We start from the raw sequence: 18,994 nt of genomic DNA, 5'->3' as shown, positions 1-18,994 counted from the left end.
GCTTAGTACAATAATTGACATTAATACAATAATTAATTGTGTGTGTGTGTGTGTGTGTGTGTGTGTGTGTGTGTGTGTGTGTGTGTGTGTGTGTGTGTGTGGGCGCGCGCCCCCCCCCACATGATTTTATATTAAAATAATGAGAACGCAGCCTTCGCAAGCCTTTCTACAGGCCCATGTAGGCTTATTTCGTAGGTCATAATATTTTGTATTAAGACTTAATGAATTCAACTTTAATTGAATTTCAAAATGAACAGCTAAATATATATATATATATATATATATATATATATATATATATATACATATATATATATATATAATTGACTCCTCAATTGTATGTTACTAACTAAACTTATAATTACTACTTATTTTGATCGTTACATTTAGTTTACTTTTTAAGAAGTTTAAGCTTTAGTTTTTCACTGTTTACATGTACGACATTTCGAAATAAATTATGGTTCAATTCAATTCAATCGATTTAACTGTTGTTTTAGTTTATATAGATAGCATTTTATAGCCTTATATAATTCTAATCTATTATAATTATTTTACACATGTTAAATATTAATTTCTGCTTTGAATGCTATTTTCATGTATTAAAGCTTATTAATTTTATTTCTTCATGCTTGTGATAGATATTTTAAATTTTATATATTATTATACTATTTGTCAAGTGCATGAATCTAATATTCCTTTATACCTTCAAGTTAAAGGGCATACAACTATGTTGTACATCTACTATGCACACCTAAATGAGATGATTTTATTTTATTTGTATTATTAAATACACAAGAGTTTATTTATTTATTTAACTTAAAACAATCTCTAACATTATATTCCTAGTGGTTTTAAAGGCTCATTCCATTAATCGTTGTATAGTTAATTTATACATTTTCAGTATTATATTCTACTTTGAATGATACTTTGGTATATTAAGCTGTTTAAAATGATCTCTTAATACTTGCAATATATTGTGTTTAATGTTGTAATTTTATTCATCAAATTCATGGAATAGAGCCTTTTATGTTTAGGAAGTAACTAATGTTTATATTTTCTGATTTTTAAGATTTTATGATTTGGTGTATTTAAGTTCAGCGCGTAAACACATTTACCCAAAGATGATTTTGTTTTAGCTGTGTAAGCACAGATCTCCTCCGTTTTAATTGTTTATGAGTTTACCTTTGTTTTTGACTTCGCATGCACGAGTTGTATATTGTTTAATTAAGTGTACTAATTATATGCATATAATTTGCACCAGAGATTATGTTAAGTAGGAAAGAATAGTTTATATTATCAATATCGCATGTACATAGGGGTGTTTTAATTACATAAAAGAGCTACTTTTGAATCCTTTGAATCATATCAGTCTTTAATACGTGCATATGTTATGTGTATGTAGGTATGTATAATATCTTATAAAGCCAGAAATAATTAATATTTTTAGTATTTCATAAAAATTTATATTTTGTATCCTAGTTATAGTATAGAGACTTAAATTATCTTAATGAGGTTTATGATTTTATTCATGATGTTTTAGATCTCTTTGTTAAATAAAATAAATTTATCTGGCCCTAACCTTTTTGGGTTAATTTAATGGAAAATCGGCAACAGGGTATTCACAATCTAGTTTTATTTGCCTCGTAAGCTCTCTCGAGAATCGGCAATGGAAGTATTTTATGAGCTCACAAATGCCATCGATAAGGCCGATGACAATTTTCTACTACATAAACTAGACTATTTCGGGATAAGAAGAATTTTTTCTCTCTTTGATTTCTGCATATCTTAGGAGAAGGACTTAGACTGTACAGAATCCCTTTGAAGGTTCTGCAGATTTTAAAATATATGTTTTATCAAATTCAAAGGAGATAAAGTATAGGATACCTTAATGGTCAATCCTGAGTCCTTATTGTTCCTCCTATTTATTAATGACTTACCAGTTTGCGTTACTGGCATCAAAACCAAAGTCTCTCGGTTTGCCAATACTTCTCACTCCATAAAGGCTCAGAGCTGAACCGATCACGTGATTGTTGCTTCTAGACAAACCCGTATTTTCATGCATCGGTTTCAACGACACCGACTATTTATAAATGATGCAAAAACTTAAGTACTGAATATCTGTATGAGCAATTGATCCAAATGCTCGTAGGAACCGAAATTGATTTTGGGAGATTTTAAGGTATCGTTATGTAATGTTTTAATGTTTCTTAGTGTGTACATTGATAACTTTCTGAAATTCCAGTATCACATTGATTTGATCTAAAAGAAACTGAGTCAAAGATATGTTTAATTCGTAACTTATCTAAGTTTCAAATTCAAACTTATTCAAGTGGACGTTCGAGAACTTTTGGCATACTGTAGGATGACCACACCTGTCTTATGCTGCTGCTATTTAGGCTTCAAATATAAACACACTTGGCCAATATTCAAACTTCAAAAGAGAGGTTTTCAGGCCAATTATCTAATTGAAATCTAATTAAAATCATATATATACTTAGATATATATAATTAGATATATATATAAATTATAAGCAGAACAGTAGAGCGTGTCAATGTACACTAACCGGTGACTAAGTAACTTTAAACAGTTACCGGCAGTTACAAGTAACTACGTCACTTACCGGTACATACTGAGTTTGCTTCCAGAACACACCCATTGTTATTTCAACTGGAGAAACGATACGATCTAGACTGCACTGCACTGCAGATTCAGATGCATTCTTATTGGCATGTTTACAACATAGTCTAGGGCTAGCAGTCGCAACTTGTGTATTAGTTTGTGAATCGAGAGGAGAAATCAATTGCTTAACGTTAGTTAAATTGGTAATATAAACGTGCACTAACAGTGATGGATGCAATGGATCGATTTAGTGATAAAGTTGTTTGTAAAATCGGCCCTTCAATTCTAAATGCCGATCTGTCTAACTTATATCAAGAGTCACAAAAATTGTTGGATTGTGGAGCAGATTATCTTCACTTAGACGTAATGGATGGACATTTCGTCCCCAATATTACATTTGGCCATCCTGTGGTAAAATGTTTAAGGAATAAAATTAAGAATGCCTTTTTTGAGACACATATGATGGTATCAAACCCAGAACAAGTAAGTTTAGGCTATGAGTATTTCTTCTGTTTACCCTAGTATTTAGGTTAGTTTCGTTAGCGATATGTTTAGGTGTGGTAGGAGGTAAGAACCAATTTATTGTTATTTCAACTGGAGAAACGATACGATCTAGACTGCACTGCACTGCAGATTCAGATGCATTCTTATTGGCATGTTTACAACATAGTCTAGGGCTAGCAGTCGCAACTTGTGTATTAGTTTGTGAATCGAGAGGAGAAATCAATTGCTTAACGTTAGTTAAATTGGTAGTGCACTAACAGTGATGGATGCAATGGATCGATTTAGTGATAAAGTTGTTTGTAAAATCGGCCATACAATTCTAAATGTCGATCTTTCTAACTTATATCAAGAGTCACAAAAATTGTTGGATTGTGGAGCAGATTATCTTCACTTACTTAGACGTAATGGATGGACATTTCGTCCCCAATATTACATTTGGCAATCCTGTGGTAAAATGTTTAAGGAATAAAATTAAGAATGCCTTTTTTGAGACACATATGATGGTGTCAAACCCAGAACAAGTAAGTTTATGAGTATTTCCTCTATTTACCCTAGTATTTAGGTTAGTTTCGTTAGCAATATTTTTATGTGTGGTAGGAGGTAAGAACCAATTTATAGTGTCTAAGAACACAATGTACCCCATGCTTGGTTTTGATTAAATTCTGTTGTTTGCTTTTTCTAAAAAGTTAGTCACATCCAGTTTTTGTCATCAGACCCCCAAAATCTTAATATTATTAAGTAGGTATGGATATTATCTCAAAGGATGTTTGATGGCCAGTGGCATTATTATAATCAGCCCAATAAGAACTAGCCTATAAGTGATTCTGAGCTATTACTGAATCAACATTAACCCGTATGAGAGGTCCCGTCCTATCCACATATGTAGCAGGTCCCCTGTAGCTGCTGTCTAATATTGTGTTTGTGTGTTATCTTTGTTTTTATGCTTCTAATTGCTATGTTACACTTATTACACATATTGTATCTGTTTTTGGGTAATTTTGTATTTTTTTTAGTGCAGATAAATAATAATATTAGGTATCTATGAGTTAAAGGCCGACCCGGTAAATCACGTTTTTGACGTTATTAATATATTCTGCTCATCCTTCTGAACAAAAATATATGTGGTTTTAGGGGATGCAAATGGCAAATAACATGGTTTTAGGGAGTATATTCATAAATAGTTAAGGTTTTAATATTTTAATGATCTGTTTGTGTGCTGTGTGCCTCGATATCTGTGTACTTCAATGTTATCTGCAGCTGGGACTGATAGCGTATCTGTTATTGAGCACTCCGGGGGTGTGATCCAGTGCTTCCCAAGATATTTTGTACTGTAGTCTAGTCAAGTAAGTGCTTGTCAATCATGGATCAACCATCCATTAATTCGACGAATCTTAGTGAATTGTGTCGGAATGTTTTGTCGGGCATGTTAAGAGTTTATGTTTTGACCGAAACGAGATTATTTCCTTTTAATAGTAAGTGTTCTCTATTACTGTCCATTTATATATTAAGTTAATATTGGGTTTTTACATGATTCATTATGTTTTTTATACTTTACATAAATTTCTTTGCATTACTTTTCAATTTATACTTCTGATCATCCCCTCTAGAATTTGATATTGCACTGATAGGTACTATCTCGGGGATGTTTTTTTTTTTTTTTTTTTTTTTTCGTTGATATCAGCGCGGGACATTACTCCACCGAAGCTCACACTGCTGGCCAGGAGCATTTTGGTTTAGCCTTTCTCACGTGATCTTAGGCTACATAATTATCCAAACTAAATTCGTAGCTATGTATTTTAGTGAGGATTAAATGATCAGTTAAAATATTAGGAAATTAGTTTATTCGCTTTTAATAATTGGTCATCATGTTTTTCAGAGTAAGAGTATGAGTTCTCTATACATAACGTAGCTATGGTGGGAAGGGGTGATTCAATGTGAATGTTGAGTTCACCTCCAGTTTACATTCTTCTTCTTCTTCTAAGAGGTGGTCTATTACCATGCAATTTTTCCTCAAGGGCCTTTTGCGCACCCCGGGTGTATACCATGAGGCCAACTAGTTTACGGTTTCAGCAATTCAACAAACTGTTACAAAAAACCGATCAGGTCCTCCTGGGGAAATTCACCACCTTTATCCATACTACCAAAGATGGCATAGTTGCTATTGCAGGACAGTCAAAGAGCAGATGTTCAACATGAACCCGCTTCAAGACAGCCCCTAGAACTATTCACACCTAGAAATACCAAGGAACAACTGAGGTCCCGTTATGTTGGACACTGAGCCCAAGCTGGCTGGCTAGGACACTAGCTCTACTTTTTCCCAGAAACCCTTTCATAACCAGGAACCCAACAAACAGTCACATTGTTGATTCTGGCAAGGGAAGAAACGACTTGATAGCAATCCCAGACAAGTTCGGAGTTGAGCACACAAGAGTCCAAACTTTAATTCTGCCTGGCTATCTTGTGAAAATACTAAGTCTTACTCCTATACCGCAGATGGAAATTCTAACGAGCACATTTCATAATGGTTTTGACTTCTGCCGGAAAGACTGGGATACTGAACCATAGGGACCACAAACGTGACCTTTAATTTATGTACTACTTGACCTATGCTCTCATTTAAGATTTCCTTCTGACTCCATGCGTGCCATCACCTTGACATGACATGAAAAATGGTAGTTACTTCAAAAAGTAGATTTATACGTGCAGTAATGATGTACCAAGTTTTATTGTTTTACCTGTAATTGTTCGGGAATTATAAAGACCTTGTGGGACTTTTTAACACCTTGTATGTAGAACCTTTTCGGAGGACTTTATTCTGCAAGCTACCATTGTTAGATAATTGTGTTAAACTATAGTTTGCTTTTTTTCATTTTTACCTCTGTTTATAACTGTTTTTTTGTAGTGGGTTGAAGAGATGGCTGCCAGTAAAGTGGACCAATACACATTTCATGTGGAAGCTTCCAAAAATGTGCCTCACACCTGCTGGAAAATAAGAGAGGCTGGTATGCAGGTGAGTTTTCACTCAATCTTTTTGAAGTGAAAACTTCTTTAGGCGCGTTGAGCGTTTTGGTAGAGGGTAAAATCCTCGGTTCGCGTCACCGACATGCTAATGATACTAACCTGCATGAAAAAGTCAGTCTCGCTGTGTTTTTTTAACCGTAGACTTGGCCGCGGACTACTAACCTGCATGAAAAAGTCAGTCTCGCTGTGTTAAAACTGTCCTGGCGGAGTATGAAAACAGACTGCGAAAATCAGTGACCTTTACGGCTTCCTCTCGCGATTTAAAAGTGAAGCCAATGTCGTACAATTCTGTAAGATGCGTCAAATTAAAGCTCTTAATATTGGCAATCTATTGGTTACATTTTTAAATATTAAAAAAATTTCGAAATAATTTTGATTATTGTTTACATTTTACATAGCGTTTACAATGACAAGAAAAAACTAGTAAGCGAGGATTTTTTTAATTTTTTGGTCAGACAAAATTTGTCAGCGAGAAAGTTGTGTGAAAATAGATGAATATTTTTTTTGTAATTTATCATTTTTTTATTGAAAGTTTAGTTTAGCCTGTAGTAGCGTATGAAGTGATGAGTGAACGTTTCTGCCGGAACTGTAGTTGGCGCATTGGCTCACTGATACCGTATTAACTCAATAAATTAGTTTATTGTGCAATAAAAATACCTTTACGAAAGAACCAAGTTAATTTAACTAATTTATTAGTTTTAAAAATATTGTGGGTTTAATTGTTATTGCAATTATATACTTTATCCGTAAGTAAAGTTAAATTGACCACGTGGGAAGTTCAAAAGTGAGTATGAAACATATTAATATTTTTATACAGATAAATGAATAATGAAAACAATGAATATATTTTTAAACATTTTTAATATTTGTACGAATATTTGTATTTAAAATTTAGCATTATTCATTTTAATTATGTTTTTAATATTTAACCTCTTCATCATGAAATGAGTATTATTACGGTATAAGATTTATCTTACTAGCGTGGTAAAATAGATTTCTAGTTATTTGATAATATTTTTTCGTGGATTTTAAAATTGGAAAATTTTATTATTAAGTGTTATTAAGCTTGTAATAATAGGACAGAAAAGTTTAGAGTTAAAAAGTACTGAATAACTTCTGCAAATAGTGAGGGTTTTTTTCCTATAAAATAAATTATGTTTTGTAACAATTTTATTGTTATATGAAAACACACAATTTTATTTACTTTTTTACATAATGGCCATCGTCATGTGTTTATCATAATGAAAACAAATCAAAGAAAATTGCCACCTGATTTAACAGCAACTGCAACGTGATTATGTTTTGACGCTATTGTATTTATGGCAATGACCTTCAAGATTAAAAAACAATTCAAGCGTTAGCTAAAGAACCTTTTAGTCTTAAATTGTTTCTACAGTGTAGAAGAATTTTTTGAATTTTGTGCGGGCACTTTACCCAACCCACCCTGACCCTTTCCTGGGGCAGTTTGACCTGCAGAAGCCCAGTTTTGGCCAACTCCTGCGGAATTAGAAGTACAAAGTAAGTAAGTAAGTACAAAGAGGCTTCTTCTGTTGAAAAACCAAATGGTAGTCATTGGGCGCTAAATTGGGGCTGTTTGGGGAATTATCAAATTGTTTCTAGCAAAATGCTGTGATGAGACCTTTAATTTGTTTTGCTGCGTGTATGGATATATTAATTATAACTGCCATGAAACAATTTATTGGAATAAACTTGTTTAAAGAAATTCACTAATTCAAGCAGAAACTTAATCATGTAATAATCATGTACTTCAATTAATTAAAGCTGTTAGTAAATAATGTACTTTTATTGGATTATTACTTGGATTTCATCATAAATCCATTAGTTTTAAAGACAATATACATATTAAGACACTCAAAAATCATCTTTGTAAAACTGTGATATCTCAAGAGCAGTACAGTTTCTTACTTAATACATCATTAAATATGTTTGTTATTGTAGACTATAATGATAAATACAATACAGTTTTATAGTTACCGTAAACTAAAATAACTAGTTGCCGGTTTGTACATTTTAACACCAATAAATAATAAACTAAAACTAGTCTTTTAATAAATTGATTAACAATAATGACAGTTATAGCAATGTATAATATTTTGTTTCTGTTTGGAGTGTAACACTTGGAGCTTGTTTTCTAACAAAATATGGCAGTGAAAGAAACATGTGAAGTAATGTATGTTTAAGGAGCATGCTCTTTCTATCATTTTCTTGTATTTGATGGTCTAAACACATAATATATAAGACGATATGATGTCACTAAGCGTATTTCCTTAACCCTTTGAGTGCTTGGCATTGGCAAGTCAGATACGATAAAATCCTCGTAAATTGCCAATATAGTTTGGTTTAACGATCTCAACCACACAGTTGAAATATCCGAGTAACTATATAGTTGTATTCAATATGTTTCAATGTATCAATTAATGCCCGTTTTTTTCTTCCTCGTAGATCTTTGGAATGATAATTAACTATATGTTATGGACTGTCAGCCAATGAATTCGTCAGATGCGAATTACCCATTTTTCTAGAAGAACTGTTTACTTTGTTTCATAATTGTGCTTTGATGTAAAACTAAACCATAAAACCGTGTAAACTTTATATTTATTAGTGTAATAATATCATTACTTATATTTTGATGTTTCCATATCAAGAAGCTTCTGTTTGCTTTATTGTTTCAAGTATTGCTGCCAAGTGTATAAAAATTTGGTGATCTATTTTTGGCATTAGTTTATTTCAGAAAAATATTATGTATGAATTTTTCTTTTTACTTTCATGGTCTATCATTTGGAAAAGTTAAAAAAAATTTTAAAAATAATAAATATGAAAAATTTTTCTTTGTGTCTTCAAATCAAGATGTGCTTATATCAAATACTACGCAAACAAGTAAGTAAAATTTCCCTTCCCTAAACTAGTGACACACTAATTTGAACATCCAACAGTGTGATTTTATTGATACTTATCTCAAATTTTCTTAATCCGATGGTCAGCACGAGAATACACCATCTGAAAGGAAACTATTTCTGTAAGGCTATAAACACTTGTACTCCATTTCTCTTAAGTAGATAATCATTTCCTCAATTTTTGTTATATTGATTTTTTGTACATCTTTAATTTAGCGTAGGACTAAAATTGTGCACCTATATCCAATTTGTTTTTAGGTGGGTATTGCTCTCAAGCCGGGAACTCCAGTGGAAGCTGTCAAAGAATATGTAGAAATTGCAGATATGATTCTCGTGATGACAGGTTTGCGAAATTAGATTTTTCAATAGCAATAAAATCCTTAATTAAAATAGTTGTAATTGTAATACATTAACCCTTTTAGGATCAGATTAAAAAAACTATATGTCATCGATTGTTTGCCTCATCCATCACTTTGAATAAACTGCAAACCTGTAAACCATATATATTGTAAGGGTTTTTACAAAAATTTAAATTTCAGTAATAAAAAATCTTTACTTTTTTATTAAAATATTATGATACTTAAAAGTTGTTAAAAACGAACTGACCGGTCAGTATAACAAAATAGTTGTTAGTATCTAGTGACATTTTTGAATTTCAAAACTTGATCAGACTATCATGGTGAAATTTAAAACCTGCATGATAAATTGCAATGTATTTTTTCAATTACAGTGGAGTCCCGCTAATCCGAACACGTGTAATCCGAACGTCGGTTAATCCGAACAGGTCCAGGAGGAATTATTTATAAAGATAATGAACAGTTATAGGAACTAATTACATAAAAAATGAGAATGGGTGCATCATTTCGTACATAAACAAAGAAAACTTTAATTAAATAGACATACAATATTTTATTAAGACAAATTGTGTACGGTACAGTACATAAATAATGAAGTTAAATACAGTACCAAATTGAAACTTATAGGTTAAGTATGAGTTAAATTACTGTATTAAGAAGTGAAATCAAACAAAAATTGGATGTACAGTACTGATTATTATTGAGTACAATATTAATTGTTAAAAGACATAAATTCAGTTATTGTCTTCCGTCGCATTAAAGAGAGTCTATTGGATGACGCGTAGTTTCGTACAACTATTGAACGCGTGGACCCGTACAATACCCAGTACGCTCACATTGCTTAACAATAGAACTCTCACACTAAATACGGTAAATGTGCTTAGTATTCGCAAACACGTTTATTTGTCAAGAAATACAATGCAACAGTCAGAAAACATGTTTTAATAAACAATGTTGATAATTCTATAACAAAATAGACCCATTCTCAAGTTTAAAACCATATTTTTCTGTAATTCTGGCTAATCCAAACAATTACATAATCCGAATAGGGCTCGGTCCCAATTAGGTCGGATTAACGGGACTCTACTGTATTCTTAGTTTTACTTTGTTTTAACTATTATGTTTTATTTTACTCTATTGTATCAATTAGTTCTTAATTATATTATAATTTTCATTAACAATAAGTTGCTAGTGTAGCTCAAAACTTATAGAATAAATTAAACAAAATTACAACATACACAAATGTAATTAAGATATAATTATTATTTTGTTAACTTTTTTAGTATAAATATAAATGGTTTCCAATGAAACAGTTACTGTTATTATTTTACTTTTCATATTCAAAACCCTCTTGATAGTGTTTAACTCCCCCTGTCACTGTCATAAATGTTTTCTATGATAGTAGAGCATTTTTGGAAAGTTACCGAGATATTTATAAAACCAATAACAATATATACATATTAAAATCAAGTTGCAAGTATGTTGCTATGCCTAATATTTCAGAATTTAGTATCTGATTTTTCAATAAACAATAGCAGAAATATAAGAAAGTGAGCATTGAGTATAAAGCAAAAAATATGTTTTGTATGAACGTGTTGAGGACATTGGTAAAATTGGTATACATTGTGTAAAAAATGGAGACAGTCAATTTATGTCTTTGACAAGATTAATTACACTCGATATGAAGTCATTCAGCTATTGGTGATCCACATCATTGTCTTCAGTAAGGAATTCAGCAACAGAGCCTGTGTGTATTATGTGTGGTGTGACCAACAACATGCCTACGAGTTACCTCTGATGCAGCTTAGTCCATGATTGAATCAAGTATAAAGTGCAGTTGACATTGATTAATTTCACACCTCTTTCATATGAAGTCATGATGGTTCAGGGGCATGACCACAATTTCGCAAACAGGCTAAGATTGTAACCACAGGTATCATTTTAATATAATTGGTATATATTGTGTAAAAATTGGAGACGGTCAATTTATGTCTTTGACAATATTAATTACACTCGATATGAAGACATTCAGCTATCGGCGATCCACGTTGTCCCTATGTATATTAACAACCTTACAGCATTTAATTTCTTAAACAAAATTAAAATTGGAATTCAAAGCAGACTTGCTTTGTGTAAAATTCTTTTATTGTACTGAACCAAACTTCTACTGGCAAAAAGATTCTCCCAATCAGATGGCGGTTTTTATTTTATCATGTCAAACCATAATGTGTGTCTGAATGCCATCTGGCCACAGATGACAGCAGCACTGCTGGGATAATTAAAGTATTTATTTCACCCAATATTTCTCGGTAGTTTGTAATCATGTAATTATTGCTGTTTATATCCCATGAATTCTAATGCTTTTAGGTTCTAAAGCAATAATTGTGTTACAGTGGAGCCTGGTTTTGGAGGTCAGAAGTTTATGAATGACATGATGCCTAAAGTAAAGTGGCTGAGGGATAACTTCCCAACTCTGGACATTGAGGTAGATGGCGGAGTAGGACCCAATACCATACAAGCTTGTGCTGATGTGAGTAAACTGTCTCTTCAGTTGTGTTATTAAATGCTATCTACTCGTATAAGCTAAGTGAATATGTTTGAAGAATTATATTTATACTGGGATACTACTTGCATTAGTTATACCGGAGTATACAAGTCATTACAAATCGATGATATTGACAGAACGTAATGGTCTAGAGTAGTGGAATTTACAATCCTATATTATATTAATCTTACAAACAGGTTAGAATTTCAGTGAAGCCTAGCCAGTGATCTAAATAAATCTAAGAATTACAAGGCAAACATTAACACATTCACTGCGGATGACACAATTACTGGCAACAGAAAATGCGAGAATTTTTGTTGTTTTTTACTTACCCAAAACGGAGTCAAGATAGCCGAAAGGGTTGTCCAAGGTATCCCAGAAGCTTTGTTGGCCGGAACGGGTGATTTCATGTCTGTGTAGAGTCCGTTTGTCATCCGCACCGGGTGCCGGTCCCCGTATGACACGTAGATAGTACATCAATTACACGTATATATTACATATTAGTTTGAAAATATACAACATAAAAAACTGTTAACACTCCCCCCTCCCCAAGTAAAAATTAGAAAAAACATAAACATCCCCACCCACCGCCAAAGACTAAAAACTACTTATTTGTCCTCGTGATACTTATCAAAGCAACTGAGTTCACACAGACCTGGTTCGTCAGGGCAAAGTGCACAATAGTACACTGTTTCCTTACGCTTATCTTCTTGGTAGCAAAAGCAAACACAACAAACGAAAATGGCGAACCGGCGACGAATTGCACCAACTGACTCACTGAAACAGGCACACCTCGCTATGAGTGTTACAGCCTTCCCGGGCAATTGCTCAGCTCACACTGAGGCAATATGAAAGCAGCTGCCGTATGCCGAGCTCGCTTATGATGTTGTCAACATGTCAACCGCCCGGCCCACCATTTTCACATGACGAGCATGCTCGTCACCCGCAGTGAATGTGTTAAAGAGACCCTGACAACAATTCAATTAAATTTATTTATCATAAACAGTTACAATCATTGGAGCTTTGCTCTTACAACATGTAACGTGTCATATAAATATATGTATAAAAAAACCATAAGTACTCAAATAAGCACAAAGCTAACATACATTTCAATTAAATATAGCAATTAAACTAGTCAAAATCATTATAATTAAGCCATCTGTCTAAAATTAACATATAAATGATTATGGATACAAATTCACATTGTATAATTCAAGTTTAATATCAGCAATCCTGTGTAATAAGGATATTTTTCTAAACCAGCTAATTTATGTATTGGTAACTGATTCTGTGTGTTTCTTCTCGTGTTTTAAGTCATCATTTTGGCCTTAGCAAAAATTCAATTTTGTTTTAACTAATTTCGAAATTAAAAAGTGATGTTATTGGTAATTTGCATATGTTATTAAATATGCTTTGCATGCATTCCTGTAGCTTAGATAATCCCAATTGCTTTTTTCTGTAGTATAAAAATAGAATTGAGTTTATTATTACTTGCCTAGAAAATTATGCTGTATCTAATTGGAGACAAAAAGTTGCAATGGTATGCTAACAGTGTTGTACTTAAGTCTGTTACTTGAGATATGGTTTTGATTGCAAATAATGCTCTACTTAATTTTAGCTGCAATGTCTTGGTATGGGACTCGCAATTTAAAAAAAACTGTCCAGATTTACTCCCAAAAAAGTTTAACTATCAGAAATTTTGCTAATTTCTCCATAAGGATATCTTCTGCAGTTGGTCTTTTTTTCTTTTTTTTTTGGAAGGACTGGACAGCAAGGAAGCTTTCTGCAACTACATGTTTACCAACTGCATTTAAGTGTGCTTCATTATTCACATAATGCCCCCTTGTTCTTCAGTAGCTGGCTGAATAATAGAAATTTTAGATTATGTGCTTCATGGATAATGGAAAGAAATCATGAGTTGCATTGTTTGAATGAAATTTAATTAAAGACTGGTAGAACACATTTGGTGGTCACTATATTGATGACTATATTGGCTTTACGGGAAGAGATGATCACCTCTAACGTAATTAAAACTACTTTGAAATGTGGGGATGTATTGTTAGTCCCGCCAATTGATTTCTGTATCACCATTGAGGCAGACTAGCAGCCAATTCTTTACACATTCATTGTAACTAGTAACTGAGTCAATATTGTGTGGGTGGGATTATGGCAAACTAAGTGACCAATGTTAAACTTCACTTTGATATTGGTCATTCAGCCTGTCATTAACAAAATATCGAAATATTCAAAGTGTGACAGATCTATGTTATTGAATGTATCTAAGACTTCTTCCAAACTGTTACAATATTTTAGAAAGTGGGTTATCGGACGAGAAACTATATTCACTTTGGAAGGGACTTGGAATACAAAGTTATATTTAACCACAAACTGATATTCTCATCACACAAGGAGTTTAAAAAAAATTGCTCTTCTCACTGATGTAGTTCTTTTGATGCCTCTTCTTGTTCAAACTTTTGCTATTGTTATAATTGTTTATTTGGCTTTCCACTCTTATATTTCTGTGTTTTTCACTATTTGCACCAATATTGGCATAAACACTAAATCTGTTTGTAGCGAAGACAGTAAACTGAAAATCTTTTTTGTTGATCTGATTCACAGTTTATTTTAGAACATCTTGAAAACTTCTGCACACAGTCTATACGTTTTTGTTATTTCACTTCAGTTTTCTTGTAAAATGTGACCTCAAAAATGCTAATTTAATTTATAAATTTTAATTTTCTAAACTAAGGTAAGTTTTTCTGAAATATTGTTAGACTTATAATCCTATAGCTGTAGAATTATGTTATCCTTAAATTTGCTATTCATTTTAATTTTATCATGAATAGAAATAATTTTGTTTTTCAATTCTGCCATTCAGTCTTTGAAATGTTTAGTACATGAATTTGCTGTTTTAGTGCTTCATTTTCTTTAGTAAATATAAGCCCTATTTCAGCTGCCAAGATTGGTGTTTTGCTCTTCGTCTTTATTTAAGTTATGAATTTTTCCTTCTATATTTGTCAAATCAACATTTTTGTCATCACTGACAACAGTTGCCAGTTTTTTACAATACAAACATTTCCAGTGAAGATTTTTGACCTTACAAATTTGCTTGAATTCTGCCTCAGTAATTTCATTGCATTTTGTATGATACCGAGAATGAGAAATCTTTGATTCTGATTGGAAAATGCTACACAAGTTATGTCCTCTGTTTCTTATTTTTGTAATTTACCCGTCCTTAAAAATAAAGTGTACCATCGTCAATACTGTTCAATATCTAGATGACACATCAGTGGTTGTTAAGGAAAGATCCTCAATCGATGGATACCAATATTCTGAACTGTATTAAGGACCTAAAAATCTGGGTTTCAGCTAACAACCATATATTGGTCAAATATCATCAAAATTTAATTATATTTCTCTAAGGTATAACAAAAGTTTAAGGAAGGTATGTTTTTCCTTCTTTCAGAGTATAATTAATTATGGGAGTCTGAAATGGAACACCTAAAACAAATTTTAACAGAATAGTCTTAATTTAGAAACATCTCCCATCGAACCTTGCAGGTTATTTAAAAATTCCAAAGTAATGACTATCAAGTTTAAATTTATGTGAATAATCTAAACACTAAAAAAGTACAAGTTTTCCCATTATGTCATGCATGAACACCATGTACAACAAAACTGTCCATATATACAACAAGACAAGTCTTCGAAATTTGAAAAATTAATTAAATATAAGACTAAAATTTAGAAAAATTATAAAGAACTAGAATATGTAGCATAGTATTTAAAAAAGAAATAACAAAATATAGTCAGATTTAGTAAACCTTTTTGACTAATGTTGGCTTTTTCATGAAGTGTAAGTTTTTGTTATTTGGAGTTTGAGCCACCTGGGATTTCAATGTTTCAAGCCTACAGTATTAAATAAAAAGTCCTCGTATGAACATTTTAAGGTAACGATTTTTATAGAATTGCTGTTTAATAATATTTAAAATATAACTTGTGTAACTAGCCTCTTTGAAATAATTATGAATTAATTATCTGTATGCACTCTTGTACTTAATTGAGAAAGAAGATTTATTGTCTCTTGTTTTTCACTAAATAAAATAATCGTGTAAAAATATTTTAACACAAATTTTTGTATAGAATGTTAAGAAAACCGTTGAGGGTTAGATTATTATTTTTTAAGCTATGTATAACACAACATATGATGGGTAATAAAGAAATTCTATATTATTTGATATTTCATGCCAATGAAATTCCCAGGAGGACAGCTTTCATTAGTGCTGAACTACAGTTTGGATTGTCATAACTATTTATGAGCTAAGCACATTACAAAACTGTGTACAATTTAAAAAATGACTTGGTCAGTGAGAACAAAAGTAACTCTCATTGTAAACAAAGCAGGCTACCAGAAAACCTGTTGTCTAACTGTATCATCCTAAATCTACAGATCCTTTCTTAAGAAATTACATAATTCAGTTTATCTATATTTTAACATCGCTAATTAACTTCTAAAATATTTGCACATATAATTTCTCCTATCAATATTTGATAAATAAATTTTCAATTTTCAATTTAGCAAAATGTTACATTACATTAGCCTTACTTGTTGTAATGTACTGTTATTCCAGTAAAAAAGTATGTTTTTGTCATTGGCAATTTTTTGGATACATTTAAAAGAAGAAGAACTAGTATGTTTTGTACTTCGGACATGATTATCTGAGTATCCCGCTGTTATGAATTATATATAAAAAAAATTAAAATAGCATAGGCATCATTAGAATATGACCCTGATAAACTTTAATTGACAAGAGTGAATGTTCTCTTGTACAATAAAATCATAGGCTAATCATTCATGAAATGGCATTCACGAGAGGAGTGCCATTCGACTCATACCAAGAAGACTGTTGACCAAGGATTAAAAACAGCACAGAGTTCAGGTTAACGAGAACTTGATGAAATGGTCAGTGATGATGAAACTTATTGTGATAAGATTGAGTGTGTTAGTAACATAATTAGTGCTGTACTATTATATGTGTTATTAATTGTGACTTTGTAACGTGAAAGTAATAAAAATATGTTTCAGGCTGGTGCCAATATGATAGTATCAGGGACTGCTACAATCGGGGCTCCTGACCCCAAGAAGGTGATAAAGACCATGCGAGATGTTGTTCAGAGCAGTATAGACAAGAGGAAAAGTTGAGTTCAACTGCAAGAGTTGAACTTTTATCTCCACTGACTGATTAGAAAATATTCATTACATTCCACACAAATATGGGGTTTATTAAAGATGAAATATTTTTGTAACAAATCTGTTGATGTTATATGGTTTAATATAAAATGATGATTTTGTTAAAATCTATTTGTTCTGTAACCTGTTCCTCAATGTTTATGTAATTGATAAAATAATTCATTATCAAAACCAATCGGCTTCACAACTGTCATTGACATTGATTATAATCTTGAGTGATTAGTAAATTATAAAGTTGCATAATACTGATATAACTGACGTTTGTACAATAGATGTTACATTAGTTTTGTACTCTCTATTTTAATTATGAATATAAAATAAGATATAAAACGTTGATCAATATTTCATTTAAAACTACTTACTATTAACAATTAAATGTATTTATAGTAAAAATTAAAATTAAACACATAAATTGGATATATTACGTATTTAATATGTGTGTGATTGTACTACTCAGATATTGGTCTAATGTTTCCTAACAGTGAGTCTATCAATTCTACTCACAACTTGTGAGACTGTGCGTAAAAATTCTTTTAAAATAGTAAGTTTCAAGCCAGTGATAGTGATCAAAATATTGTACCTCCTTTGTCTGTGGTAAGAAGTGGAGTGGAAGTTAGAAATATAAATGTCTAAACCTGTTTTGAAAATATTAAATAAATATCCTATCAGAGACGAATTAATGTACCGTGACAGTTATAAAACAGGCAAAGGTGAAATAAGGTAACTTGGAGAGATAATTAAAATTTTTATCAAACAAATTTAATGTACTTTGTTTTGCACTCAGCTCAGAGCTCTTTCACACAATAAATTCCCTGACTCCATCCCATTCGCTTTCTATTAAATACTCCACACAATTCATAAACTGATAAGAACTCCAATGAATAATATAATTCACTTGGAAAAGGTAAATTTAAAATTATTTATTATTAAAGCATTATAGTAATTCTCAATCATTTACCTCAATATCTATACTTTCGCAGATGTAAATCAACAAGTGGTTCAAAGTGGCAGGCCTTTTATAAAGTTCTCCCTTAAATCTAGTATTGATGCATGGTTTTCATACCAACCACACTAGATTTTGAGAATCACTGATGTTACATTCGAATGTAATTAACACTTTATATCACTGAAGGTACATTTAGCACCAGGAACATGGCTCTAAATTCAATTTTAAAAGTGCTTGTTTTGTACAAAAACCTGTTTTTCAACCATATCACTCAATTTTTACATAAATCCTAATGTTTTCTAGGTGTCATTTAATTAATTAAATTAATATATTGATACACCTAACCAAATTTGTGATAATCAGATTTTTTAATTCTCTATGTATTATCATTCTGCTTTTTATATATATATATATATATATATATATATATATATATATATATATATATCATCATAAAACTTAAACTTATGTATTTTCAATTTTGCAACATGAAATAATGCATTTAGGTTAAAAAGGCAACTAAATGAAGTCCTATCTGCATATTATATGGGCTATATTAATTAGATGAGCGTTAGCGAAGGCTGGAAAAATGGATATTCAATCTGTTTCTCCGCCTGGTCGATATATGGAAAACTAATTAAGATATAGACTTTAAATTTTACACGAAGCTTCATATGTATGCAACATCAAATTCCAACCAAGAGTGGCTTAGCATTAGCAAAGCCTATCTTCCAGCAGGATATCTTGGGAAGAGAATTGATCTATAGACTTGAATTTAGCATATTTTGCCTATCACTCAGTGGCTAGGAACATTTTTCTTCTGTCTGTCTGTCTTC

The 18,994-nt window shown here is 31.7% G+C and overlaps 1 protein-coding gene across 2 annotated transcripts; it reads left to right on the top strand.

Annotated features, from left to right (window-relative positions):
- The first annotated feature begins 2,667 nt into the window (after nucleotides 1-2,667).
- Nucleotides 2,668-17,319, top strand: LOC124368906 (ribulose-phosphate 3-epimerase). 2 transcript variants are annotated; one of them, XM_046826431.1, is made up of 5 exons: nucleotides 2,668-3,103; nucleotides 6,027-6,134; nucleotides 9,319-9,403; nucleotides 11,810-11,946; nucleotides 17,048-17,319. In XM_046826431.1, the coding sequence occupies exons 1-5, from the start codon at nucleotides 2,849-2,851 to the stop codon at nucleotides 17,162-17,164; spliced, it is 702 nt and encodes a 233-aa protein (XP_046682387.1). In that variant the 5' UTR covers nucleotides 2,668-2,848; the 3' UTR covers nucleotides 17,165-17,319. The 2 variants fall into 2 exon arrangements, with proteins under 2 accessions (XP_046682387.1, XP_046682388.1); XM_046826432.1 differs by lacking the exon at nucleotides 2,668-3,103 and adding an exon at nucleotides 3,486-3,645.
- Nucleotides 17,320-18,994: the final 1,675 nt, after the last annotated feature.

Source organism: Homalodisca vitripennis, chromosome X (assembly GCF_021130785.1).
Source record: "Homalodisca vitripennis isolate AUS2020 chromosome X, UT_GWSS_2.1, whole genome shotgun sequence".
NCBI classification, from domain to species: domain Eukaryota; kingdom Metazoa; phylum Arthropoda; class Insecta; order Hemiptera; family Cicadellidae; genus Homalodisca; species Homalodisca vitripennis.
Note: the sequence above shows the minus strand (reverse complement) of the source record. Positions and strands in the feature narration are given on the sequence as shown.

Bases quoted from the DNA above. Each gene is read 5' to 3' on its own strand.
- LOC124368906 (XM_046826431.1), top strand. From the start codon at position 2,849: ATGGATGCAATGGATCGATTTAGTGATAAAGTTGTTTGTAAAATCGGC. The intron at 3,104-6,026 runs GTAAGTTTAGGC...GTTTTTTTGTAG, and splicing joins TGGTATCAAACCCAGAACAA to TGGGTTGAAGAGATGGCTGC. The intron at 9,404-11,809 runs GTTTGCGAAATT...ATTGTGTTACAG, and splicing joins TATGATTCTCGTGATGACAG to TGGAGCCTGGTTTTGGAGGT.